At 47.6% G+C, this 25,378-nt stretch overlaps 2 protein-coding genes across 22 annotated transcripts in view; both read left to right on the forward strand.

Moving 5' to 3' along the window:
- EHBP1 (EH domain binding protein 1) overlaps nt 1–11,893 on the forward strand; it is a 519,124-nt gene extending 507,231 nt beyond the window's left edge. For all 20 annotated transcript variants that reach the window (XM_057308933.1, XM_057308930.1, XM_044377838.3 and 17 more), the window contains 4 exons: nt 2,902–3,001; nt 4,121–4,194; nt 10,467–10,581; nt 10,802–11,893. In XM_057308933.1, the coding sequence (XP_057164916.1) occupies nt 2,902–3,001; nt 4,121–4,194; nt 10,467–10,581; nt 10,802–10,892 (380 nt within the window). In that variant the 3' untranslated portion in view covers nt 10,893–11,893. The remainder of the gene's footprint in view (nt 1–2,901; nt 3,002–4,120; nt 4,195–10,466; nt 10,582–10,801) is intronic.
- A 4,248-nt stretch (nt 11,894–16,141) lies between these two features.
- On the forward strand, nt 16,142–23,167 carry OTX1 (orthodenticle homeobox 1). Of its 2 annotated transcripts, XM_026517458.3 has the most exons (5): nt 16,142–16,276; nt 16,637–16,705; nt 18,306–18,512; nt 19,441–19,592; nt 20,871–23,167. In XM_026517458.3, the coding sequence occupies exons 3-5, from the start codon at nt 18,416–18,418 to the stop codon at nt 21,690–21,692; spliced, it is 1,071 nt and encodes a 356-aa protein (XP_026373243.1). In that variant the 5' UTR covers nt 16,142–16,276; nt 16,637–16,705; nt 18,306–18,415; the 3' UTR covers nt 21,693–23,167. The 2 variants fall into 2 exon arrangements, with proteins under 2 accessions (XP_026373243.1, XP_057165229.1); XM_057309246.1 differs by having other exon boundaries at nt 16,637–18,512; nt 20,871–22,668.
- The last annotated feature ends 2,211 nt before the right edge of the window (nt 23,168–25,378 follow it).

Below are 25,378 nucleotides of genomic sequence, written 5' to 3' on the forward strand. Positions count from 1 at the left end.
TGACAGCTCTTTAATGAGCTCTTACTTAATCAGTATGAACAATGTTCATCTTGTTCTTTTTTTCCTCATGCATTAGAGCTAGGAACAGTTGGGAAAAATGAAACATCCAGCATTCATTTGAAAAATATATTGTACTTTGAAAAGTGTCTAAGCTGAGGAAGTTGCATTCTGCCCTTTAAAAGTCTGATGGACAAATTGGATTACTAGTATTGGATTAAATAACAAATGGTTAGAGGAGAAATGAGAAAAGCTCACTGTGATCACAGGCTTTAATATTTTTTGTTACTTATAAAGCTAAAGGGGTCTTTAACCAGTTATTAAAGTCAGGATTAATTTGTAATGGTTCAACTTACTGGCTTTTAAAAGCTTTTTAAATTTAAAAAATTTTAAATCCCGAAAAACAATAGTGTAATGATGTATTAGAAGAAAATTTAATTTTTTTATTACTAGGCTAAGTATAGATTTCCATCATTGTATACTATCTCAGATAAGGAGTTAGTGATACAGAATTGATTTAACCTCAAATATGTTTTTTCAGTTAATTTATATAATCTGTGTAGCAGAGTGTAATGTGTCTTTAAATATTTGTTATTGTTAGGCTTATTTCCTTTTGAAACATGAGACTCTTGTATTATTAGTCATTTCCTAACAATTAGGGGAGGGGGATCTTTTATTCTTACCTAGAAATCGTAGGCATGAGTTAAACTGAAAATAACACAGTACCATATCAATATTGTTATTCTCAAAGAAGCAGTCTTCCATTGAAGAAAATGATGCTAATTTAAGAGTAGGCTAGTTGCTTCTAGTATTGCTGAAAGCCTCAATTACAGGTTAAGTTAAGCTCAAAATGAAGTTTTAATATGTCTATATTTTTAGCAGCCACTTATGTTATGAACACAAGAACTAAGTCTTTAATCAGAAAATAAAATATCATAAAAACTGCACCTATTAATATTGCACACATGTGTCATTTCACTGATCAAAAAGGCCTTCACCAGGGTACAATTGGCCTTTTTCCAAATTGCAAGCTTTTTCTCAGCTTTTTCTTTCTACTCTTTCTTCTTTTGTTGCTACCCAGGGATTTGTGCGTATCGCAGCCTGTATCACAGCCTGTATCACATGACCAGTGTCAAGACATCACATGGTCCAAAGTGAATACAAAACCAGCTACCCTAAAAGAGAGATTAAAAATACTGTAAAACAATAAAGACTTTTGTTCATACTCCAAAAAGATCTATCCTACGTCTGCTTCATACCATAAAGTTTTAATAGCATTTAATGAAGGCACATATCCTCACTATTCTCCCTAACGATGAACAACAGATTATATATTTTACAGGGATGCTCTGAAGTACATATTTAATCTTTTGCACACAGATCATCAGCTCTTTATATTCTATTTTCATTCTAAAAATTTCTTCAGATTTCTGTTAATGTGGAAATAGTTAAATATATTATGGCACATCCATAATTTATGCAATTATTAAAAAGAATGAGGTATATCTTTGAACAGCATAACAAAAGCAAATCAGAGGGCAATATATAATGTGATCTCACTTATGCTAAAGAAAAGAAACCTGTATGTGTCTATAGATAAGATATATGCATGTGTTTGATACACATAGTAATCTGTGTGGTCTGGAAGGAGATATGCTAAACTGTAGAAGTAGTTACTTCTGGAGAAAAGAGATGGAGAGGGGAATTGGAGAGGGAGGGGTTGGTGAAAGACTTGGCTTTTCACTTTTTTTAGGTATCTATTGTCTGAGTTTTTAAAATGGGCTGGTTGTGTGTTTGAAAGTTAAAGGAAAATATCTGCTTAAAAAGAAAATGAAACTAGAATATTTTATTTTTTATTAGATATTTAAGTTAGCCCTATGCATCTGTACAGAAGTAGGACTGAAGTATTAAATAATGGCCTAGCAAAACAATAAACCAACCATGGGTGAAATTCAGAAAAAAAGAAAGTCAAAGAATTATAAATTTGACTAGGTACGATTTGAATGGAGAGGTGGGAAGAAGGTAAGGAATTAATATTTTTCTTGAGTGTGATTGTGGCCTACTTCTACAGGAACAATAATAAATATATACTATACATTATAACCCTTGATATACTGGCCTTTGGTGGGGAGTGGTATAGATGTTGGAAAGTGAATTTTCAATGTGCAATCAGTAAATCTAAATTTTAGATCTTTCTGCTGAAATGTTTTGTGATTTACTGAACATTATTATTTTCATTATAATGTGTCTTTTCACAGATAGCTATAGGCATATTTTGTAGCCTGGTCATTTATAATATATTTAAAATAATTTGCATGTGTTTGCCATATTAGAGATGATGAGTTCCAGAATGGTATATATAGAACATATATCTTTAGTTTACTTTTGGGAAGGAAAATAAGAAAAAAAGCAAGTTGTTACAAGTGGAAGCTTTCACAAAATCTCTGGACTTCTCTGATCTTCCTGCTAGTCTTATAATTCTCATAATGATTTTTTTATGTTTTTTGGTTTTTTTTAATCATGACTGTATGTCTGTCAGCACCATGAGTTCCTCATTGAAACATAATAACAAATCAGCCTCTGGGGAGGATTTAAAAGTTGGAACACTTCTTTTTTTTTTTTTTTTTTTTTTTTAACTGTACTTAATGTTAGTCTGATCTGTAGATATGTTCAGGGGGACTGAAATATACATGCTAAATAATACCAGCTTTAGAAGATTGGCTTATGAATTTTTAGATGTTAATTTCTTTTTTCAGACCCGGGCTTAAATATTATGTTATTATAAACAGTTTAATTTGTACTATTGGGGTAGCTAAAATATATTTCATGCTGAAAAAAATACTTATGCTAAACTATTATTTGGCTTGTAAAATGTCATATGATAAATAATTTGCTGAATTACAGGAAGGAACACAGAAGAAGAAGAAGCTATGATGCAGGAATGGTTTATGTTGGTTAATAAGAAAAATGCCCTAATAAGGAGAATGAACCAGCTTTCTCTCCTGTAAGTACCATGACTATGCTTGTTTTTCCTACAACACTGATGAATCTTAGGCTTTTTGTCATTGCCTTCTTTGAGGCTTCATATTTATTAGGCTTAATATCTTTCTTTCCTTGGAGATTACAGTATAATTTATATAAAAATAAAAATTAAAAATAGTATATAATCATTTCTCATCTGAACAGTTTTTTAAAATAGTGACAAATACTGAAAAATGTTTATTATATAGAAAGCCAAGGAATATAAAAAAACTTTGTATTTAAGAAATAAAGTACTTGTGCACAAAAAGGAGATTTGGATTATATTAAGGGTTAGAGGACAAAAGAAATAAAATTGAAGTTTATTTAACATCACATTTTAAGTTAAAAATGAAAATAACTCTTAATAAGGACAAAAGTACATTTGTATTCTACAGATGATGTTACCCTAAATTTGAGTAATTCCTCCAGTCATAAAAAGATCACTTTTGTGTACAGTAAAATGGAGACTAGACCAAATGTAAGCATTCTTGGTCTTTAGCATTTAGTTCACTGTAGGACTTAATGCGTGTTTCTTTTTGTTCACTAGCAATATTCTTATATTATGCCACCTAGTGTGGGAAGGAGCAGGCTTACATGTTTTATTTTAGTGAAAACCTCTATTTTTGTCATTTCTGCCATGCCTGAATTTGATAAAAAGAGTTATGAAGAAGCACAAAACTTAACTCCTCCAGGATTTTTAATTGTCTCTGTATTAAATTTGTACTGGTAGTACTTACATGTTTCTCGTATTCTTTTTACATGGCGTTCCAGACAAAAGAGTGTTTATTGTGAGCTATGAAAAATATTTTACGAAATAATCTTATACCTGGCACTTAATATGAGAAGCATTGGAGAATAAGACTACTTATCCAAAGATTAAAATATACCTCTGTGCAATTCAAAATTGAAGGAGAAAAATAACAGCACTAGTAAATATTCAACCTGAGGAAGATTTTAGGTTTGTGTATCATTTGTTTGGAGTAGCTTAAAGTTAAAGAGAAAAGTCAGTTATGAGTCCTAAAATCAATGTAACCTAAAGGTTTTTTTAAGTGTTTAATGATTTAGTAATTAGCATATTGATGAACTTTTGCAACTTGCCTAGGGAAAAAGAGCATGATTTAGAACGGCGGTATGAGCTGCTGAATCGGGAATTGCGGGCAATGCTAGCCATCGAAGGTAAGAAATGGCTATGATGGAGTGAGGTATGTGAACTGTCAACTGTCAAAGAGACTTAAAGAGTGTAATACACTTCTGGTCTCACTAGGTGTGGCCTGACTAGGAACCAACAGGAATTACAGATAAATGCCTTAGAGTTAGAAAGCAACAGTCACATAAAACCTAAGAACCCTTATTCAGATAGATAATCATTATGTGTGCTATTAAACACAAAATTGTCTTAACTTTGTCAGTAAGCTGAAATGTCCGTAATAATGGAAAATATAAGGAGTTAAATGATTTAATTACATTTTACTGTGTGAAATTTAAGGTTGTTTCCACGAGGGAGGTGGGGAAAGATTTATCGTTTTGATTTTTCACATCAGAGTCTAAATTTTACCTTAATCTTTAATGGATGTCAACACTGAAATATGTCTGCAGTCCACTATAGTTCTTAAGATTCCAATTCCTATTAAGTGAATATTCAGGCAAAGATTGACATAAGAGATAAATAAAACACTCTCATACCTTTCATAAAGCTTTTATATGAATTATATAGTAATCCTAAGCATGGTTCATAATATCAGTAAACATCAGCTAGCTTCACTATGGCATTTACTATATATGATTTTTTTTTTTTAATTCTTACGTGTTTAAGAATGCTCTTCTCCTTTTGCCTTTTAGTTCAAAGATGTCTACTTAAAAACTAATCCTTTGGGCTCTGTAAAATGGACCTTTTGTCTAATCAATGCAAATTGATTTTCCTATTCTATATTGACCTCTTAACCCATTGACTATCCATAGTAATTTCCTTCTTTACCTGATAAGGTACCTGATCCATAATAAGCCAATTCTAATTAGTTAAGAAACTAGAAATTTAAGTTTCTAAGGGAAAGCCAAATGAAATTGTATTTTTTTAAATATTTTAATTAATATTGTGATTAATAAAATATATGCTGTTTATCTAAATATAATCTTATACATTATAAAAGTTTTATTTTTAATAACATTTTTATCTGTAATCGCATTTGATAAAAATGACTGACAACATTTATATATCCTCATTTAGAAATCAGATTTACTTTATTTTAAAGGCTTCGGATAGCTAATTTCCTTCAAATGGCTCTCCAAATGAATCAAATTATACATTGGTAATAACTAAAATTTGCCAAAATTATTTAAGAAGTTCTGTAAAACTTGCAATTGAAATAAGATGCACAGGTATGCTAAGTGGTATTTTTCCTCATGATATGATTTTTGTAGTCATGGCGTAGTCTTTAAAAGAGATTGGAAAGCTGAATAGTTGAAAAGTGGGTATAGCAAATACTATTTATATAGTATATATATGTATGTGTGATATAAAATGTATGTATATATAGTATGTATAATGTATGACTCATTATACAGTTTATCCTTTATAGATTCATTATACATTATACTCAATACAGAGTGTTAAAAACACTCTGTCATGTATAGTATGTTAAATTATCCCTAAAATACAGCTTGATACAGTACAGTTGATTTTTAAGGCAGATATTGCTTCTGTCCCCAGACCAGTTATATTACCAAATATCTTAAAAGGAGGGCCATGACACATAGGAAAGATCTCATTTTTATGGGTAGTTCTATGCCTATATACCAAACCTGTAATCGCTAATAATTGACATTTTATCTGCGTTCTTCTTGTACGTATCAGTACAAAGTCATATTTTTTAAGAAGGGGAAAAAGTGTTTTTCTTTTTCAAACACCTCTAATACAATTCGTAGTTTTTTGAGGTTCTGTTCAGTTTTGCTTTACTTTTTAATTAAGATCATTGTCCCATATGTGATTATGCCAGTTTCTGTTGCTCATTGAGGGAAAGAAGAGACTTGAAGAAAGAAGTACCCTGTTGATGACAAAGGCACTTTCTTAGTAAGCGGGCTGTCCCGCTAGCCTGGGCAGTGCATGGGCCATGCTGTCCTAGACAGGTAGCGACTGTCCTGATCACCAGTTCTGTGAGCACAGGGTCCTCTGAGCCAGCCCTCAAAATGTACACACATGCAGTTCAGTAGCCTCTTGGAATATTAAAACCCACAGAAAAACACATGAATAGGCAACACTAGTTGGTGGTGTTTTGCTTCCCTTTGTTTTAAGGTTCACTCCTTTTTTTGTCCCCATCTCTTCTACTAGGTAGCCATAAGATGGTTTTCATAATAAATAAACTAAAATCTTTTCAAATAAATCTGCTCCTGAAACCATTCAGCAGGAGAAAGCCCAGAATGTTAATAGCCACATAGCACACTGAAAGAAATATTAACAGCTTGGTTTGAGAGGGGGGGAAAATTCAATATATCCATTCTTCTGAAAATCCATAATCACTTTGGCCTGTTTTTTGCCTTTTTTTTCCTTGAGGTGTTTTTCATAGCAGGAGTTTCACTCTACTGAGCTAAGTTGTAGGATCCCTTAAGCTAACAAACATCTTTTAGATACTTTTCCTATAGTTTTTTTGTTCCAGATTATTTAATGCCTCCTCAGGAAAGATAAATTCATTTCTGCACACATTGGGGTGGGCTTTTAGAAAGTGGTGTGTTCATTTTCTGCACAAGAAATGGATCTTCTCTAGGATTTTGTACATCTTGATTTATTCTTGGCTTAGAGTTTGAAGTGGGTGCTCTTCTAAAGGGATTTATGCATAGGTTCACTATTTTTGTAGTTATGGTTTATATGATAAGCTTTTTATATTTAAAATCAATATGTAATCCTGTGGAGGAGCTTATCCCCTAAAACCCCATTTGTAAATCTATTTTAGCTTTGTTACACAGCACAGCCACAGTCTTCCATAGATTGATTAGGTACCGCAGTAGAATCCTATCAAATGGCCTGCTCTGATGATGATGCAAACTCTTTCAGGATTGCTAGTTGACTGGAACTAAAGATAAGACTTGACTGCAATCCCCCAATGTGCTCTTTACAAAACTAGTGTTAATTTTCATCAAAGTGCCAGGCTTATTTATAGTGGCAAGGTTGAAGGTTTACTATAAGAACTTTAGGTCCTTTCTATCAAAGTATTTATAGGTATTTCTTTTGCCTTTTTTCCAAGGTAATTATCAACTTCAGCAAATAAACTGAATCGGGGAATGAATAATTGGCCCTATATATAAAAAAGAGATTTTTAAATTAACAAAACAGCTCAGTGCAGATGGACATAAACAGAATCTCTTTATTTCAACACTTTGGCTCAAATGCAGCATCAAAACTTAATCCTATTTGTTGCAAGAGGATATGGCTTTTGTAGCAAAAGTACACTGGAATCTTTAAATTAATCAGAAGCCACATTGTAGTCTGTTCAAGTCAAAGTCAGTGTATCTAGCTAGCTGTGACTGGTGTTATAGGTGAGTAATCCTTTCTTAAAATGCGTAACAGGTAACACATAAACTTACAGGCAGGTTTTTAAAACATGACATTACATCTAGGTGAAGGTACTAAAAGGGATTCAAAATTGTTTTAATTTAGGCACGAACATATATATATGGATCTTGATCAATTTTAAAGGTATCATTAATTTTTTAAAAATCATCAAAATAGTTTAATTTCCCAAGTCAGCATTCAAATATGTGTGTATGTGTATAAATTTATTCCCATGAGAAAGCAACTGCAAAGTAAAAGGAGTTTTGCTAGTGTAAAATCTACTCACTGTACATAGCTGTTTCCTCTACAATTGACTGATATTTTGTAGATCGATATTAATATGGCTATGACAAATTTAATACAAAAATCCTTTAAATTTATGCTGCAACATTTTAAATTCTAATGTCAGTTAAATTTGACTGTAAAATGATGAAAATAACCTTAAATATTCATAACTTTAAAAATGTTTTTGTTACAGTTACAGAAAATGTCAGTATTGAGCTAGGAAGAAGTTAAGTTTTTTAAATTATTCAATGCTTCAGGGGTTAAAAAATAAAAGTTTTCTCTCATCCATATTGTTAAAGCCTTATTTATCTTGATATTTCTAATTATTAATTAAAGCCTTAAAAGTGACTGGTCAAGTACAGAGAAAGAACAGTTTAATTAAGAAAACTATATGTCTGTTGTTAACATTTATTTTTTTCTTGGTTTTAGAAAATTTCATAATTTTCCCTTTAATTGTATTTTTTAAGTGTATGGTGGAGGAACTTTATTTCCAAGTTGTGAATCTCTTATCAAAATGTTTTGGAAGTAAATAATTATAAAGCTTATAATCCGAATGATTTCTTGAGGTTGAAAGTGGAAAAATTAATATTCATCAAAACTGGCAGTCTTAATAATTGTAAAATTTAGTTACAAATCTTTTACAAATTTAGCAGCTTTTTCTCCGAGTTAATATTCCTAGAACAATAGTTACCTGAAATTAGACTAGATGACCTTAAAGATCCTTCCAACTGTAGTGTCTATTAATTTTGCTCCTGTGTAGAATAAGACTGATTAAGAACAAGAACCAAATTAGAAAATTGTCTAGTGTTCCTGACCACAGTTGCATTTAAATCCAAAGAACAAAATTGTGATAGATATGGCTTTTCTTCAATTTTCCTGTTTTGTTATTTTTTTAAATTCTTATATTCAGAAAAAAAGTTTCCATAGTAATAGTTTCCTTACTCCTTCCCATGCTATAGAATATTTCACTTCTTTTTTTATAAGAATGTAATGTGACCAATTTTTTAATGTATTTATTTGTGTGATTTTTGTATCAAATGTGGATAATTAATACATGGCATATTTCATATATATGTATGTATGTATTTGAGCTTATACAGGAAGGAATAGTGATAAAAATGAATAAACCATTCTAGCTTATTGCTGCTATTCTAACCTTTATTGCATGATGATGCATCTAATTTTTAATTTGTAAATACAAGATAGAATTCCCTCTAGCACCATTTGCTTTCATAAAGCTGCTGAGCAGTTTGCTGTCTTGAATAAATTTTGCTTTGGAGGGGGTCGGGGGGATTTGAACCAGCACATTCTTGTGTGGTTTGTGAAGATTCACATGGTAACCAGCGGTGTGCATTGTTAGGTTTATCTGAATAAGCACCAGCCATGTGAGTTTTAACATGATTGCCCAGGGCAATGGAGAGAGAAGAGAGAAACCCGAAAGGATTGCACTCCTCTCTGTTTTTTGGAAAGTGCATTTGCTGGGGGAGGGGGCTGCTTGAGTCAGTGGCCCTGGTTGTTTTTTTTTTTTTTTTTTTTTTTTTTAAAGCTGGTGTCCTGTTTCCCTCTAGGTCCTCATTTGTTCTGCTATCTGCCTCATCATCTACTTCTTCTTTTCATTGTTTACCTTCCTAATGAGGGAGGCGGGGTAGACTGGGGGTTGATTGACAGCTACAAGCCCTTACAGTCTGGCCGGAGAGCAGTTGGCTTTGGTTTTAAAAGTGCTTTAAATGTTCGATTTGGTCCTGTTTTTATTAAACGAAACTGCTGCTCATCTTAAGGAAATTATCGGACCAGCGAAGATTAGCAAATATATTATCGGGTCCTAAAACCTTCAAAAAACCTGCCCCTACGCATGGAAAGAGCACTGCCCATCGGATTTTCCAACCTTTAACGTGGGGTTTCAAAAAGAAGTATGTAATTTTTCCTTTGCAGAAGTGCTTTGATTTTAAACCACCCAGCAAACCTCTCCAAAGAAAACTGGCTGTGATGCGATCGAGAGCTGCAGTGTAATATTGCAGAGCAAATTTATTTTTTACTTCAAAGAAAAATGCTAATTAGCCGATTCACTACTTTTAAAGTTATTGTGAAGCATATGGCGCCCAGTGTGAGATACATCCAACTGCTAAAATAGAGCGAAGAGGAAATTAGCGAAGAATGGGCTGTATGGGGTGAGCATGGGGGTGGGGGAGGAGGATAGGTTCTCAAGCAGATTCTCTAGCGTTTTCAGAGTGATTTTTATCGCCTATCTCTGCTTCCCGCCCCCTCATTTGCCCACTCCCCCCCCCCCCCAACCTTCCGACCGATCTTTTCTGGGCCTCCAACTCTCCCTCCCCCAACTTTGGCGAAATCAGGTGCGCACCTCCGGCTGGCCACCCGCTCACTCCTGGTCTCTTTTGCAGGTTCCAGCCCAGCAGTAGCCATCTCCATCTGCGGGACAGATTTAGGAAGTTGGGTTTTAGGGTGAAATCCTCATCACAACGGCCAAACTCCCCATAAAACACTATCTAGTGGCTCTCTAACGTGGTTTGCGGAGAGATAGAAGGAAATTGGAAAAGGCGGGAAGCGGGGGAGGGTGTGCCGAGGCTCTGCGGGTGGGTAACGAGCCTGCCGTCCTCTGCAGACTGGCAGAAGACCGAGGCCCAGAAGCGACGCGAGCAACTCCTGCTGGATGAGCTGGTGGCCCTGGTGAACAAGCGCGATGCGCTCGTCAGGGACCTGGACGCGCAGGAGAAGCAGTGAGTGGGCGGTGGGGTCGGGGGTCGAGTCTCTGCTGCCAACCGAGGGGCCATGAAGTTTTCGGAAAGTTCAGTCCAGAGGTCTCGGGTGGGCCGGGGCAGACCCCCGCTGGCCCCAGGAGTCTCATTCCCGCTGGGGCTCGGATTGCGAGGTGAGAGGAGAGTGCGCGGCTTTGCCCTCCACGAAGAAAAATAAATTTGTTTCCTGTTTGACTTCCAGGGCTGAAGAAGAAGATGAGCATTTGGAGCGAACTCTGGAACAAAACAAAGGCAAGATGGCCAAGAAGGAAGAGAAATGTGTTCTTCAATAGCAGCCGGACCATAATCTCCCAACATTTTAATCTTGGGTCCCCAGACCAGAAAATGTCAGACTCGTTGTTGATGTAAAACTTCTAACATTTTGGGGGGCTGGATTGTACTTCTTTACCACCACCACCACCACCACCCCTTTCCCTCCCTCCTTTCCAGATAATAGAACTCCAAAAGAGCTTTGTTTAAGGTTATTTTTTTGTGTGTGAGTTAATCATTTCCTTGAAATCATGTGAAATAAATTTGCACAGATTCCTTGTGAGTGATTGGTATTGAGAGTATTCAAGAGAGTGCTCAAAGAAGAAAGAAAAGAAAACCCTTCCCTGGTTATTTTCCCTCAGTTTTTGATGGGAGGAAAATTTGGAACATTTTTGTTGTTGCTGTTGTTGTTGTTGTTGTTGTTGTTAATAGCATAATGGTGGGAGGGGGGTAAGTGGGGGATAAAAATCATGAATGATTTTTCCAGTCCTGCCATATGTAACACTTGACTCTGTTACCTAAATTTTATAGTTAGATCATATTCAATCTACTTATTAAACTGTGTTCTATTTACCAGTGGGATTTTCTGCAGTTGTTTTGCATTTCACTGTAACGATAATAGAGTTCCTGTCCTCTGTTTTCCTTGGAGGATGGCCCTTTAATGTAGCCTGAGACAGTCCTGTGATTTGAAGGTGAGCTGTGAGGATGGGACTAATTGACACGCATCAGTTTACAAAAACGGTCTTATCATCTGAGAATGCGCCATCTTTTTCTCTGGATAATTATTTATTACATCTAGCTTGGTTCCTACATTTTGTTGGGTCTCAACATTGGCTCAAGAATGCTGTTAATATTTATTCTGTATTGATAAAAGTCTGTCTTGCCACTATGAGTAAATCCCCCAATTAATATTTTCTTCTCTAGCATAGCACTGTCATTTTTTTGTGAAAATGGTTATGTTTATTTATTACAATACTGAGTCATATATAAATTTTCAATAAAAGCAGAAACTTTCTTACCTTAACCACTGCTCCTACTTCCTTACAATGAAAACTTGACACTGGTTTGAGAAGTTCCTGTATCCATAAGACCTTTCATGTGGGAAAAAAAAGTGGTCCTCTTGAATGCAGAGCAGGATACTAGGCTGTATTTGGAGCTGAGTAAGTTTATACCGTCCCAAAGGGGCCCTGCTGACACACGAATGTGAACTGAAAAGCAGTTAGTCATATTTTCGTAGGCAGTGTAACTATCATCTTTTGTAAATGGTCATCTCTGTTGTTAAAGATTTGAGGAAATTTGTGATTCCACCGCACTGAAAAAAATGCTAATATCTTGATGAATTTTCGACGTTATTTTCAATTGTTAATGTTGCACTCATGAGGAAAAATTATGACTTCTGATAACCCGCAAGTCTGTTGGTGCTGAAGTGAAAGGAAGAAGATTATTGTTGGCTGGGAGGGTAAATGTATGCAGGTGAGTGTGTATGAGATGAAGGAAAGAGAACTTCTAGTAAGTTCTAGGCTACAGGAAAAAAATTGGCGATTTTATAGTAGTTGCCATTACTCCTCTACAGAGGTGTCCGAAATAAAGAAAGCTCGTTCAACAAGTCTAGAGACACAACAGTCCACTAGCGTTTATATGCTAGCCTAGATCACACATAAACATACACACATACATACATGTACATATACACACAAAGCTACACACACATCAATTCCGTTCGAAAAGTACGCAGCCGCCTTCAACTGCCAGTCTTTCAAAATGATAAAACTTGTTACTGTAGATTTCTTCATGAAAAGGATTTTAAGAAGTTACTGAAAAGTTATCAGAACTAAATGAAATTGAGGGTTTGCCCTTTTTATTCAAGCAGGAGAGCGGAGCTGGCTGCCGCTCTCTGGGGGAAGCTCTCACCCCGACTGTAACCCCAGGGAAGCAGGCAGACGAAACCACCAGCCCCAGGCTGCCTGGGGCTTGGGCGGCCAGCATCACCACCCCATTTACGCTGGATTCGGGGAACCCTCCCTCCCGAGGAGCCTCGCGGAGAGGCGGCTCCCCATGCCGCTCCCGACCTGTCAAGTGACAAACCTTCCCTAGCCCCACACTTGCTGTCCCTCCTGCCCCAGTCCCGAGCCTCGCGGGGTTTCCATTTGGGCTGCTCTGTGGCGCCCGCACGCCCCGCAGCGGCGGCGGAGCGCGGACCCCCGGGACTAGTGGGGTCAGGCCCGCAGCGAAGGCGCCGCGTCCCGATTTCTTCGCGTTGTACCCAGAGGCTGCCCGCCGAGCGCAGGCGCAAGCCCAGCATGCCGAGAGGCCCGGAACCAGAAAGCCCGCGCTGCGGGAAAAGAAACTGTGGGCCCAGGGGTCGCTGAGGAGGAGGAGCGTTGGCAGCCAGTTGGCTTGGGCACAGCCCGCGGGCCGGTGTAGAACTTCCGCCCCTGGCCAGGATCCCACGACCCCGACGCCAAACCCCTCCCCCTGTCCCAAGTGTCCCCCAGAGTCTGGCCCGGCCTCGAGGTCACCTGGGTGCTGGATCCGGGTCCCAGGGCCCAGCTCCCACGCCCCCCTCCCCGGCCCGGGGGCCTGGAGCCGGGTAGACGTGCTCTCTCTCGGTGATGCCCCCACTTCCTCCTCCCCGCCCTGCGGCCGTTGGTGGAACGGTCGCGGCTTCTGGCCCAGCGTCTCCCACCTGGACATTTGCCTAGCGACGGCCGCCTCAGTCCTCCACGCCGCGTATAAGAAACTTTCATCTCAGTCTCTCTTCCTCTCTACACTCCTCCCTCTCCCTCTCTTTCTTTTCTTAATCCCGGGGTTTTATGGGTTGAGCATTAAGAAAATGCGCCTGCAATTTGGGATTAGATAAATACTCTCATGGGGGGGGGGGGAGACTGTGCTTGATACCTCCCAACTTCCCCAAGACCGTGGCAGCATCTGGAAGCAAGAGCGCCGGACTCCCGCGTGGCGGGCCCTGGGGACCGCCTGAGCACATTCCAGCGCGCACAGCCGCCCCAACTCGCAGCGCCGGACCTTGGCCCGGCGCTGCAGCTGCAGGCCAAACAGGGCCCGGAGCGGGCAGGAGTGCGAGAGGTTGCGGGGCTGGGACAAGGGCATGCACCCCGGCAGCAGAGGGCTATACCCAGGCTCAGAGCGCGCAGGCCTGGGCTGGTCTGCGCGGGCTGGGGACGCAGACGCGGCCGCAGCGCACCCCAGGGCGCCCGCATAGTCTTCCCCGAAAAACTAGTGCCCTCCCGCCCGCGCCTTTCCCCAGAACTGGAGGCGGGGGTGTATTTCATTTCTTTCTTTAAACCTCTGCACCTTCTCAGGGGCTCGGAGCCGCGGGCCTCGCGGGCTACTCCCCGCGGGGTTCTGCGAGAGCCTAAGTTGTGTCCCCGCCCGGGTCAGCGCTGCGCTCTGCGCAGTTTCTTTTCCTGTTAAAGCTTTTTCTTTCTCATGTTTTTCCTTTTCTCTCGTTCTTTTATTGTTTTCTCTCTCTCTCTCTCTCTCTCTGTCTCTGTCTTTCCCTTTTGTGAATGGGCTGCGGTGTCTTTGTTCTGGAGAGAAGCGCCCGTGTCGCTGACTTTTGTGAACCAGAGAAGGATCTTGTAAAACCTCCTTTTCTCCTTCATACTCGCCCACTCCCACCCCTCCTCCTTTGCCCCTTTGATTAGATGTTCCCTCATCGTCCAAAAAAAAAAAAAATGTAATTTCGTTGGTCTGGCGGCCACTTTCTTTGAACATTAGCTCGCTTTCAGCTCCAACTTCAATTAGAAGGAGTTGATTTTGAGAGATCAACAAAAGAACCGACCAAAGCCTTATTAAAGGTCCTAAGAAGATCTCCCGGGTCCTTTGAGAAGCAGTTAAGGAAACAGTGTGCCCTCCATCATATTCTGTTACCGTATTTTATTCGGACTCCAAAGGAAAGTGTCGCTTGGGGGAGGGGAAAGCACTTTGATGAGCGGCGGCCGCGGCCCCTTTTCACTCAGCGGGCTCCCCCTTCCTTCTCCTCCTCCTCCTCCTCTCCCAGAGCCCAGTCTGCTCGCGGTGCCCGACCTCGCGGCCCCGGCAGCGCTGGCGCTCCCCACCGCGCTGCGCCTGGCGGCTCCTTGACTCGCCCTCACACTTATTCCAGTTCAAACTTTTCACTTCGCCTGTTGGGATGGAGGGGAGGGGGGATTAGGAAAAAGGGGTAGGAATTCCTCGAAAGGGAGTAAAGTGGTGGCTAATATTCAGAAGGAGGTGCCACTTAAGAATCGCCTTGCTCAGGGTTGGGGCGAAAACATCTTTTTTTTTTTTGGTTCTTTGAAAGTCCACCAGGTACACGGTTTTGAGAAGTTTGTTCGGCTGGGAAATGGGCTTCGCCAGCGCGAACAATCCGGGGAAATCGCCCCAAGAAGGCTCCTTCCGCGGTGTGTGAGAAAGAAATTAAGGGCAGGGGTCTGTGGCCACACTTTCCGCCAGACTGTCTCTGGTAGAAGGAGACCGGGAAGGAGACAGAGACTGAGTGTGAAAGAGAAAGTTTCCTATTAAAATCTTTCGATTCAGAAGTAGAGTGTGTGTGTGTAAGGGATAGGAGACACTGAGTTCCAACATTTGAGAAGGAGCGTTTAAGATTTGCAAACACCCTTCGTGGGGACTGTGAACCCTAGGAGACGCGGAGGAGCAGGTAAGTGGTGGTGCCTCCCCAGCGGGTGCTGTTCCCGGGCGCCGGAGTCCCGAGGCGCCGAGGCAGGATCTGCGCACCCGGAGCTGCTCCTGCGCTCGACAAAGTAGCCTGTGCCAGCACGAGCCGCCCGCGGCGTCCGTCTGCAGGTGGTGGCGCAGTGAAAGAAGACGCTGGGGCCCGCGGCGCCGCGAGAGGGGCCGGGGGCCCCCTGCACTCCAGCCCGCGGCTCCGAAGACCTCGAGCCCACAGCCGGGCCGCCGAGCCGAGTGGCGCGCGGGAGAGCGAGGGAACCGGTTCTCCAGCACCTCGTCTCCTTTCTGCCACTCCCTCACGGGCGCCGAAAGGGCGAGGGAAGGGCGGGGACCCCGGGGCGGCCTCGGGACCGGCGTCCCCCTCTGCGGACAGGGCTCTGGCGCTGCGTTCCCTGTCTTCGCCTCGCTCTGCGCGGCGTTTGTCAGCCAAGCCCTGGAGTTAGCGCGCGACCGGGGCGGGGCGGGCGGGCGGTGAGGGCGGGGTGCAGGGGGCGGAGGAGGGCGGGGGCGCGCGGAGGTAACCCCCGGCTCGTGCTGCCATTGCCCGGCTCCCTGTCACTCAGCCCGCGCGGGGCCAGGGATTGGCAGCATAGCCCCGTTACGCACTCACCTCGCGTTCACATACCCGGGGAGGGCAGTAGAAAGGTGATCAATCTTCATCAGGCTACATTTCCAATCACCTAAACAACCCGGCAAGACAAGCCACTCCGACAAGGTAAATCGCTTGATTTATTTAGTTTGCAAAGTGCCTCTGCAGGACTTCCCTAGCCCCACCGCCTCCACGTTGTATCGGGAATGCAACTGCAACCGCGAGCCACCTCCCAACTCTGCCCGTTTCACCCCCACCCAACCCTTGCGGCCCCTCGGCGCGGTCCCGGGCGAGGTAGTGTCTCGGGAACGCGTAGGGCTTTGCAAACAAAGTGTCTGTGCAATAAAGTGAAACCTGGAGGGACACGCACAAAGCCACTGGAAAGAAAGAGAAGGAAGGAGGGAAGTTGGGGAAAGAAAGAAATCCGGGGATCCTAGACCAACCGTCCGGCCCGGCGAGTAATTCCTGTGCCGCTCTGTTTTGCAGGTTGGCTGTCCCGCGGGTCTGTGTGAGGGCGCGAGGTAGATGGTGAGCGGCCCCGGCAGCTGAGGGCAGGTAAGGAGAAAGCCGTGGGGCCGCCCTGGACTCCGGGAGCGCGTTGGTCGTTCTTACCTCCCCTTCCTCAAACGGGTCCCCGCTTCCCAGGTCCCTGGCAGGTGGGCGGGGCTGGGGGGCGGCCTCGCTTCCTTCTTGGTGCGCGAAAGACCCCAGATCTCTGCTTCGGCCCCGTGCCCCCTCCCCCGCCTCCTCCGAAGTAACCGAGCCGAAGTGCTAAGTTTGAAGAAAGTCTTTGAGAACTCACGCTGCAGCCTAGCAGAGGCGCCAAGGCTTGACGCCCTATTCTCTTTCGGCTCTAGAGCCCCGGCTGTTTCCCTTTCGTCCCCTTCCCTGCAAACTGTGTTCTCCCAGGCCAGATCCTGGGTCTTGGAGGGTAGGAGCGGAAGACTTCTTTAGCTCTAACTGCTCTCCCCGAACTCCCTAGCCTGGGCCCCAGGCCTGCTTTGAATACCCGCGACGCGGGGTGAAGCGACAGGTCCTCGGGGGCCCCAGCCGCACTCCCCCAGCTCCACTTCCTATCCCTGAGAATAGCGCCTCAGGTTGGAGGCCACCGGGGAAGCGAGGCTTCTACCTTCCAGTCCGGGTCAGCGCGAGCTACGCCGCCGAGGCCTAGTTACCTAGTCTCGGTAGGGTCTTGGGGCTGCGGGTTCATCTAGTAGGATAGGGAGGGAGCACAAGGGAACGCTGCACTCAGGCCTCCCAAATCTGTGAGACCCTTTGGGGCTCTGGGCGGGTCACCTTTCAGCATCCGCCGGGACGACATTGTCCGCAGCCAGGACCGGGCAGAAAGAAGGACCCGCCCGCGTTCGCGAAGAAGGGCCTGCGGCGGTGGGGAGGCGCCCCTGACCTCCCGCCGCGTCTTAGAGCCGCCACGTCTACCGTGGCCCCTTCTGCGTCTTCTGGCCGCCTCTGCGGGCCCTGGGCCTGTAACTGCGGTTCAGGTGTGGGATTCCCGGTGAGCAATCTTTCAGCGGCTGGGCACTGAGAAGTTAACTGGAGGGGTGGCTGTGGGCTCTGGGGCCCAGACCCAGTGGCGGAGACCTTGGAAGGAATGTACTCTCCCAAGTGGGCAATGCGACCCAGAGAGCCCAGGGGCTGCTAGCCCCCCCGCAGTGCCTCACCTTAGCTCTCGGGAGTCTCTACCTTTTCATCCCGCATTTGAAACAAAACGAAACAACCCCTTATGCCCTGGGCAGCCTGCCTCACTGGCGCCGAGTAAACGTTTGCTTTTGCCGTATTGAGGCCGCCTCCTACGGGACCAGAATTTTGCCTAGACTTGGGACCTTGTACACTCCGCGTTTCAGGCTCTCACCTTTCCAGCTCGACCCTGCTTTTAACCTCCCCTCACTCCTGGTGATGCCTTACAAGTGTTTTTTACCCATTCCAAGCCTGAAAGAGGCGATGACGGTCCAGAAAAATCTTACTTTTCAAAGAAGCTGTGGTCTTTGGGCCAAGGCCTTGTAGAGCCGCGTTGACCGCCCTGCGAAGTTCCATACGCCTGCGTCTCCTTCCCATCCCGTGGCTCCTTGCCCCGGACGAGACCAGGTAGCTGAGATGGCTCCCAATCACTGTTTACATGTGTCTCCTGTCTCCATAGGCCGGGCCCCCAGACGCAACAGAGCTCGAAGGACTGCGCAGTGGGAGCCCCGCACTGCGCCTGGCCCCGGCCCCCTGGATCCGTCCGGGCGCCTCCACCCGGCTGTTAGCATGATGTCTTACCTCAAACAACCCCCATATGGCATGAACGGGCTGGGCCTGGCGGGGCCAGCCATGGACCTCCTGCATCCTTCCGTGGGCTACCCGGGTGAGCACCGGTCCCCGCCCCCAGCCCCTGCAAAGCCTGGCGACCCCCGACTCTCGAGTTTGAGCACACACTTTGTGGCTGAGCAGGCCCAGGGAGCCGGTTGGCTAGTCTGCCTACAACGCACTGCACGTTGCAGGCTCACAGGGCAGTCGCGGGTGGGTGAGGTGGGCCAGGCCAGTGAAGTAATGCAAGGTGTGTCCTCCCAGCCTGACCGCACTGGCAGCCTGTCTCTTTGTGGTTCCACCAGCAGCAAAAGCGCATTTATCCACGGATTCGTTTCTCATGGGTGGCTTTTTTTGGGGGGGGCATGTGTGTGTGAGTCTATTCCTTTCCCCCCAGTATTGAATGAGAAATCTGGACACTCTCTAGGCTCTGACTGGAAGGGCCAAGCTTTCCTTATAGGAAATGACTTACTGAGATGAAGAAGAGGGATTTTTCCTTCCTAATTAAATTGTCCTCTGCATCGGTAGTCTGCACCAACTTTTCACTGCCGGTGTGGAAGGCTTGGGCCGAATCCCGGCTTCCCCCACCCCCAGATCCGACTCCTTCACCTCCATTTATTCCCTCGCAAAGTGTTTTCCAGGTGGTGTTTCTGCGCACCCCTTTCCCATCCTCCAGCCTGGGGATGTGTTGGGGGGGGAGGTGGTGAGAGAAGGGAGATTGTATAACTTCTCTTTTCTTAACCTCCAAGAGGCAGGGAAGGGGGCAACTCTAGAGTCTCGAAGACCCTGGTTCCCAGTCACACACATGCACTTTCTCCCACCTGTGGCCTCTCAGGCTCGGCCTTCCGGGGGAGTTTTCTTTGGCTTGGAGCTCGGCTTTCTTTTGCAACGGCCTCGCACAGGGCCTGCCGGGGGCCTGTCTGCGTCCTCTAGCGTGGGTCCGCTTGGCCACCGCTGACCCGAGGCGCCCCCGCGTGTCCCCTCAGCCACTCCACGGAAGCAGCGGCGGGAGCGCACCACCTTTACACGCTCGCAGCTGGACGTACTTGAGGCGCTCTTCGCCAAGACTCGCTACCCTGACATCTTCATGCGCGAGGAGGTGGCGCTCAAGATCAACCTGCCAGAGTCCAGAGTCCAGGTGCGCGTACCCAAGGCTCCAGGGTCAGGGTAGGGGCCCTGGGGCTGGTTGGAGAGGGCCTGGGAAGGGTGGCCTGGTGTGGGGCGGGCCTACAGACTGGGCAGCCCCTCTCAGACTCCCCCTAGCGCTCAGCTCGGGCCTGGGAGAGGGGCAAAGTTAAAGTAACTAGCTTAGAGCCTTGCATTCAGCCCTGGGGCCCAGGGCACCTTCGGTATTGAAAGTCCTTTTTAGGATTTCGGGAGGACAAGCAAGGCTCCCGAAAGTAAAGTGCCTAGAGGGCCCGGCACCTGCCCCTGCTTCTTCGGCCATTGCAGGATTTGGCAGTTTCCTTCCGGGTCTTGAATTCTGCCTCCGCTTTTGCCTTGCATCCCGGGCGTCCTGGAAATGGAAGAGTGGAGCTTGGCCAGGGCCTGGTACTCTGTCGGAGTGCACTCCATGGGTGCATGGGTGGCGCCGGTGTTATTAGACTCTTTGCCCAGAGAGGATGCCGAATGCAAAACCTGGCTACCGGCTTTGCTGTTTCTGGTTTTTGCGATAAAAATAGTTTGGATTATAACTCAGAACTCTTCTCAAGGGCCTTTTATCTCGTCTTCTTTCCCCCGAGGCTCTAGAAAGAACCAGGAATGTTGTGCCGTGTACCGGGGCCCCCCAAGAGGAGTGAGAACTTTGCCCCATTTGGTTCCCCTTTTGGAGCCAAGAAGCCCAACGAAATTCAGTGCAGGCTTCCTTCCCTAGTCCCCCGAGTATACTGCCTCTGTTCAGCCTCCTGGCCTTGCTTCTGCATCCACTCAAATTCTCGCCTTGCCCAGCGCCGGGCCTCCAGGGGCCGACTGGCTCCCACCTCAGACTTGGTGACTGTCCCGCGCTCTGCGGTCCCTTTCGTGCCTCTCCGCAGTTTCCTCAGTTCTATTCATAGAAGACAGGGCCTCCAAACATACACGCCGCTGTTGGGAAGCGGCCAACAGCAGCAGTTTAGAGATGGCTGAACTTCTGGCTGGACAGACGCAGATGTTCCGTCCTAGGGCAGAGTGCACTGGGGGGTGGGGAGGTGCACATCCCGACTTTGCCAGAGGAGGATCTTTGGTCAGAGGAATGGGGGAGGGTGGAGGAGCTGGGACCAGTGGAACGTGGTTTGGCCTGGCCGGAGATGGGGAGGAACGGAGGCCTCGGTAAGAGAGGGATGGGAGACCCTAGGCCGGGTAGTGGGTACAAGAGGCCGGGCAGTAGCAAGCTCAACTCACCCCCCTGACACCCTCTTCCCCACTCTGCCGGCTGCAGGTCTGGTTCAAGAATCGCCGTGCCAAATGCCGCCAACAGCAGCAGAGCGGAAGCGGGACCAAGAGCCGCCCGGCCAAGAAGAAGTCGTCCCCGGTGCGGGAGAGCTCGGGCTCGGAAAGCAGCGGCCAGTTCACGCCGCCCGCCGTGTCCAGCTCCGCCTCGTCCTCTAGCTCGGGATCCAGCGCCTCCGCCAACCCAGCGGCGGCAGCGGCTGCAGGCCTGGGCGGGAACCCGGCGGTGGCAGTCGCGTCGTCGTTGAGTACGCCGGCTGCCTCATCCATCTGGAGTCCGGCCTCCATCTCGCCGGGCTCAGCGCCCGCGTCGGTGTCAGTACCCGAGCCATTGGCCGCGCCTAGCAACGCATCGTGCATGCAGCGCTCGGTTGCCGCAGGCGCCGCCTCGGCCGCAGCCTCTTATCCCATGTCCTACAGCCAGGGCGGCAGCTACGGGCAGGGCTACCCCGCGCCCTCCTCTTCCTACTTTGGCGGCGTGGACTGCAGCTCATATCTAGCGCCCATGCACTCTCATCACCACCCGCACCAGCTCAGCCCTATGGCACCCTCCTCGATGGCCGGCCACCATCACCACCATCCACATGCGCACCACCCGTTGAGCCAGTCCTCAGGCCACCATCACCACCACCACCACCACCACCACCACCAGGGCTACGGCGGCTCGGGGCTCGCCTTCAACTCTGCCGACTGCTTGGATTACAAGGAGCCTGGCGCCGCCGCTGCTTCCTCCGCTTGGAAACTCAACTTCAATTCGCCCGACTGTCTGGACTATAAGGACCAAGCCTCATGGCGGTTCCAGGTCTTGTGAGCCCAGGAGTGGAAGGAAGAGGAGAAGAAACGCAACTACCTGCGCCCTCCGTGGTCCCCGTCCTGTTGCTGCTGCTGCACCGCCCGCCTTTGCCTCGGCTTCTGCAGACCTGAATTTTCACGCCCCTAAAAGATGCCCTTTGCCTGCACTGCCGCCCTCATCTTTCTGCCACTTGTTTGGGGGATGCGCAGACCTGCCCACCCCTTGGATGAGGGGACCGGTGCTTCGGCTTGGCCCGCAAGTTCTGTATGGGGAGAGCTGTGTGCTCTCCTCCTCAACCCCTAACGAACTCTAAGCCACTCTCCTCCAGTCTCTATGGGCAGTTATTATGCACTTGCAGCCTTCGGAGGCTCTTTGCTCTGACTCGCTGTTTGAGCCCTACACTTTTATTTATTCGTTCTGGACACTGGAGTCACTAACTGGCATGTGTCTGCCCATTGGAGTGCACCCACACTCCACCCCAAATCAAAACAACCACTAAGTGTTTCCCGCTTGCAGACTACCGCTCCTTGAGCTGCCCTCGGCCCCGCTCCCCGCCTGCAGGCCAGACCAGCCCGGCATTTTCTCTTTCCCAGCGGGGTGCGCTGGGACAAGGCCCGAGGGAGGAGCGCGCCCCTAGCCTCTCGCGCACAGCCCCGCCCTGCGTAGAACTGGCTCAAGCTTCCGCCTCGGCGGGAATGCTGTACATAGTCGGGTCCGTTCCAGGGACCACTTAAACTTTCTAGTTGCTGTTGGTTGAACTGAACATATCTCGTCTTAGCGCCCAGGAAATAGAACTTTAAGATATATACAGCATATATATACATATATATACACACATATATATAAAACAAAAGCAAAAAATATTTTCCCTCTGTCCCCCTTCCTCTCTTCCTTAAACGATGGCGCTTTTATTTTTTTCAGTTGTTGCAAAGCTGACCTGCCCTCTCACACCTTCTCCCTCTGTGTATTTATTAAAGAGAACCTTTTGGTTCCAGGAAGCTGGGCGCGGAGGGTCGGGAGGGTCGGAGAGTGTTGAGGAAACAGCCAAGTCAGGGTACAGGGGCGGGGGCTAGGCTGGGCGGGGACTTAGGACTGAGCCCTTCACCAGGTCGAAGCACAGAGTCGCAGTTCCGGTTTAGAGACCAATCACAAAAGAAAACAAAAAAACAAATAAAAATACGGCATTATGGAAAAACAAACAAACCGATCCAGGCCCCAAACCCAGTTCCAATTCCTCTGTCGGCTTCTTTCTCTTGAAACAACCCTGTTCTGTCTAGTGAGTTTTTAGTGCACCTTCATCTCCGAAATCTGCGGAGAGCCCGCACCTGTGTATCAATTTTGGCTTTGGCCTTTTCGTCCAGTAGGTGGGAAAGTAATTTGTAAATTTGATTTGTCCGATGTGAAGATCACAAATTACTTGTTGAAATGTAAGGCAGTCCCCCTCCTCCCCCTTTATCTACATTATTTCCCGAAAATAAATGCAAATTAATGAATGGCTTGTCAGTGTCGCTCTTCTGATTCCAGCCCCAGGTCCTGGGCTCGGGGAGCCTAAAAGGAAGGAAACTCCCGTGTTAATACCCCCGCGTGTTCATGACCTGTGTGAAGCGGGAGGCCAAAAGATAGGGAGGGAGAACGTGGCAAGAGGAGTCTCCAGAGAACGTTCTTAGGGAGTGTCCTACCCTCCCGGTCAGCTTGGCCTCTTCCCCCAGGCGTTTTGACCCCGCATCCCCTCTCGCCATCCAGGACAGAGACAGGTGTCAGGACTCAATTCCCGAAGCAATTCCTTTCTCTTCAGAGGCAGGAACCTGGCACTGATTTCTTCACCCTAATTGCTTGCACCAGACAGAAGAGGGGGAGGGGAAGAGGGTCGGAGGCGGGAAAGGATAGCTCTGTAATGCTCTCAGAGCTGAGCCAAAAAGGAAAAGAAAACAAAACGACAAAAAACCGATCCGTGTCCCGCATGTTGGCAGCAGACAACCTTGCTTTCTGCTGAGCTGTCCCGGGTGGCTTCACGGCGGCTAGGGGATCCGAGTCATTCCTTCCACGTGCTAAGATGTCCCTCTAAACCCTCAGGCCCTTGCCAGAGGTAGCCAAGTTACCTTTTGCGTATTGTGAAGTTTCTTTAAAAGGCAAACGTAAAATCTAGAAAAGTCGACAAGGACGCGTTTCACTTTGGCGGGGGAAGACGCCCCACGTCAGCAGGGGGTCGGAAAGGACGGTTCCATCTTGCCCTGAGAGAAGACCAGGATAAGAGGTGGGGAAGGGGTGGGATGATTCCTCCAGAAAACCCAGAGCCGGAGCTGTCCAGATTGTTTGGCCTGCAATCTCCTGGCTGTAAGGCCGAGAAGCTGCTCAACTTGTCCACGGGCGGGAAGGAAATAAGGAAACAACGAAAAGTTTCCTGCTAAGTGACCCACACACCCTATTCTTTTTATTCCGTGTGAGACCTGAGAACACAACGTGAGGCCGGGGTTGGAGAACGACCCCTCCCTCAGGGTCCCGCACGGAGCAAGGTCTTAGGGCTGCGAGCTCCGGTGGTAGAAAAGCCTTTTCGGCCGCGTCCTCCCCCTGGACTCCGTAGGCCCGGCTCGGGAGCTCTGCGCCTTCCCACTCCAGCAAACCCATTATCCCCGACTCAGCAAAGGCCCGCGGGAGGGCGCAGCCCCGGCCCCGCCGAGCCCAGCCCAGCCCAGCCCGCCGGCGCCGCCCCCGGAGGAAGACCCCGAGCGCAGGGCTGGGCCGCCCCCGCGCGGGCTCCGCCTCGGGCAGCGCGTCCAGTTAAAGGCGGAGCCAAGGCCGACCCACCCGGGGAGCGCCGTGGCCCCTAGGTGCGGGGCCCGCACGTGCCGGAGAGGCCAGGCGGGTGGCCGGAGCCAAGAGGCTTCCAGCGCGCGCTGCACGGGCCTGGGCACCCCTGCTGGACGGCTTCCCAGGCGCTCTCCTCAGCCGACCCTGCCCGTCCCGCCTCGGGGCAGCTCTGGCTCACGCAGCAGCTGCCAGTGCCGCTAGAGGCCCAGGTGCTAGGCTGCCCCCGCCCGCAGCTCTGAGGCGGGTTCTGGGGGGGCGCCTAGCGGTCCTCATGACTGTTCGGTGGAAAGAAACCAGGAGACCCGGCTTTGCGCCTGCTCGGACAACTGTGTGGCCTCCGGAGCAAGGTACTCAAACCCCTGGGCCTCCATTTCGTCGCATTTGTTAGTTTGTCCCGCTTGGCCTGGGACGCTCCAGAACTTCACACTTGGGGCGGAGGTTGCTGGTGGGTAGGTCTGACGCGTCCCCGCGACCCGGCCACTCGGCGGCGTCTAGAAGCTTCGGCGCCTGCGTACTTCGGCAGACGGGAACCGGTGGCCAGGCGCACCGAGGCCCGGCGGGAGTTCCCGCCCGGGGGACGAAGCTTCGAAAAGAGGCACGTGCTTTTCCCAGGGCCTCCCCGCCGGTGCCGAGGCCCCGTGGCGCCGGGTGGAAAGCAGGAACCCGAAGGCGCTGGGGCACCGTGGGCCACCAGGACGCGGGAGCTTGGGGGAGCGGGGTGAGTGCGTGGGCGCGGTGGGGGCGGCCCGAGGTGGCCCGGCCCAGTGAGGCGAGGGCGCCCTCGCCGGCGGAGCGTCCCCGGGAGGCGGTGGTGGTGGCGGCGGCGGCGGCGGCGGGAGCGCCTAAGGCCCCTCCCGGCCGGCCACCTGTTAATGGGCAGAACCGCCCTCAGCTCG

The sequence above is a fragment of the Ursus arctos genome, unplaced genomic scaffold (genome assembly GCF_023065955.2).
Source record: "Ursus arctos isolate Adak ecotype North America unplaced genomic scaffold, UrsArc2.0 scaffold_8, whole genome shotgun sequence".
NCBI lineage: Eukaryota > Metazoa > Chordata > Mammalia > Carnivora > Ursidae > Ursus > Ursus arctos.

Coding starts and splice junctions, on each gene's coding strand:
- OTX1 (XM_057309246.1), top strand. CDS start 18,263: ATGGCTCCCAATCACTGTTTACATGTGTCTCCTGTCTCCATAGGCCGG. Junction 18,513..19,440: donor TCCTTCCGTGGGCTACCCGG/GTGAGCACCGGT, acceptor GTGTCCCCTCAG/CCACTCCACGGAAGCAGCGG. Junction 19,593..20,870: donor TGCCAGAGTCCAGAGTCCAG/GTGCGCGTACCC, acceptor TGCCGGCTGCAG/GTCTGGTTCAAGAATCGCCG.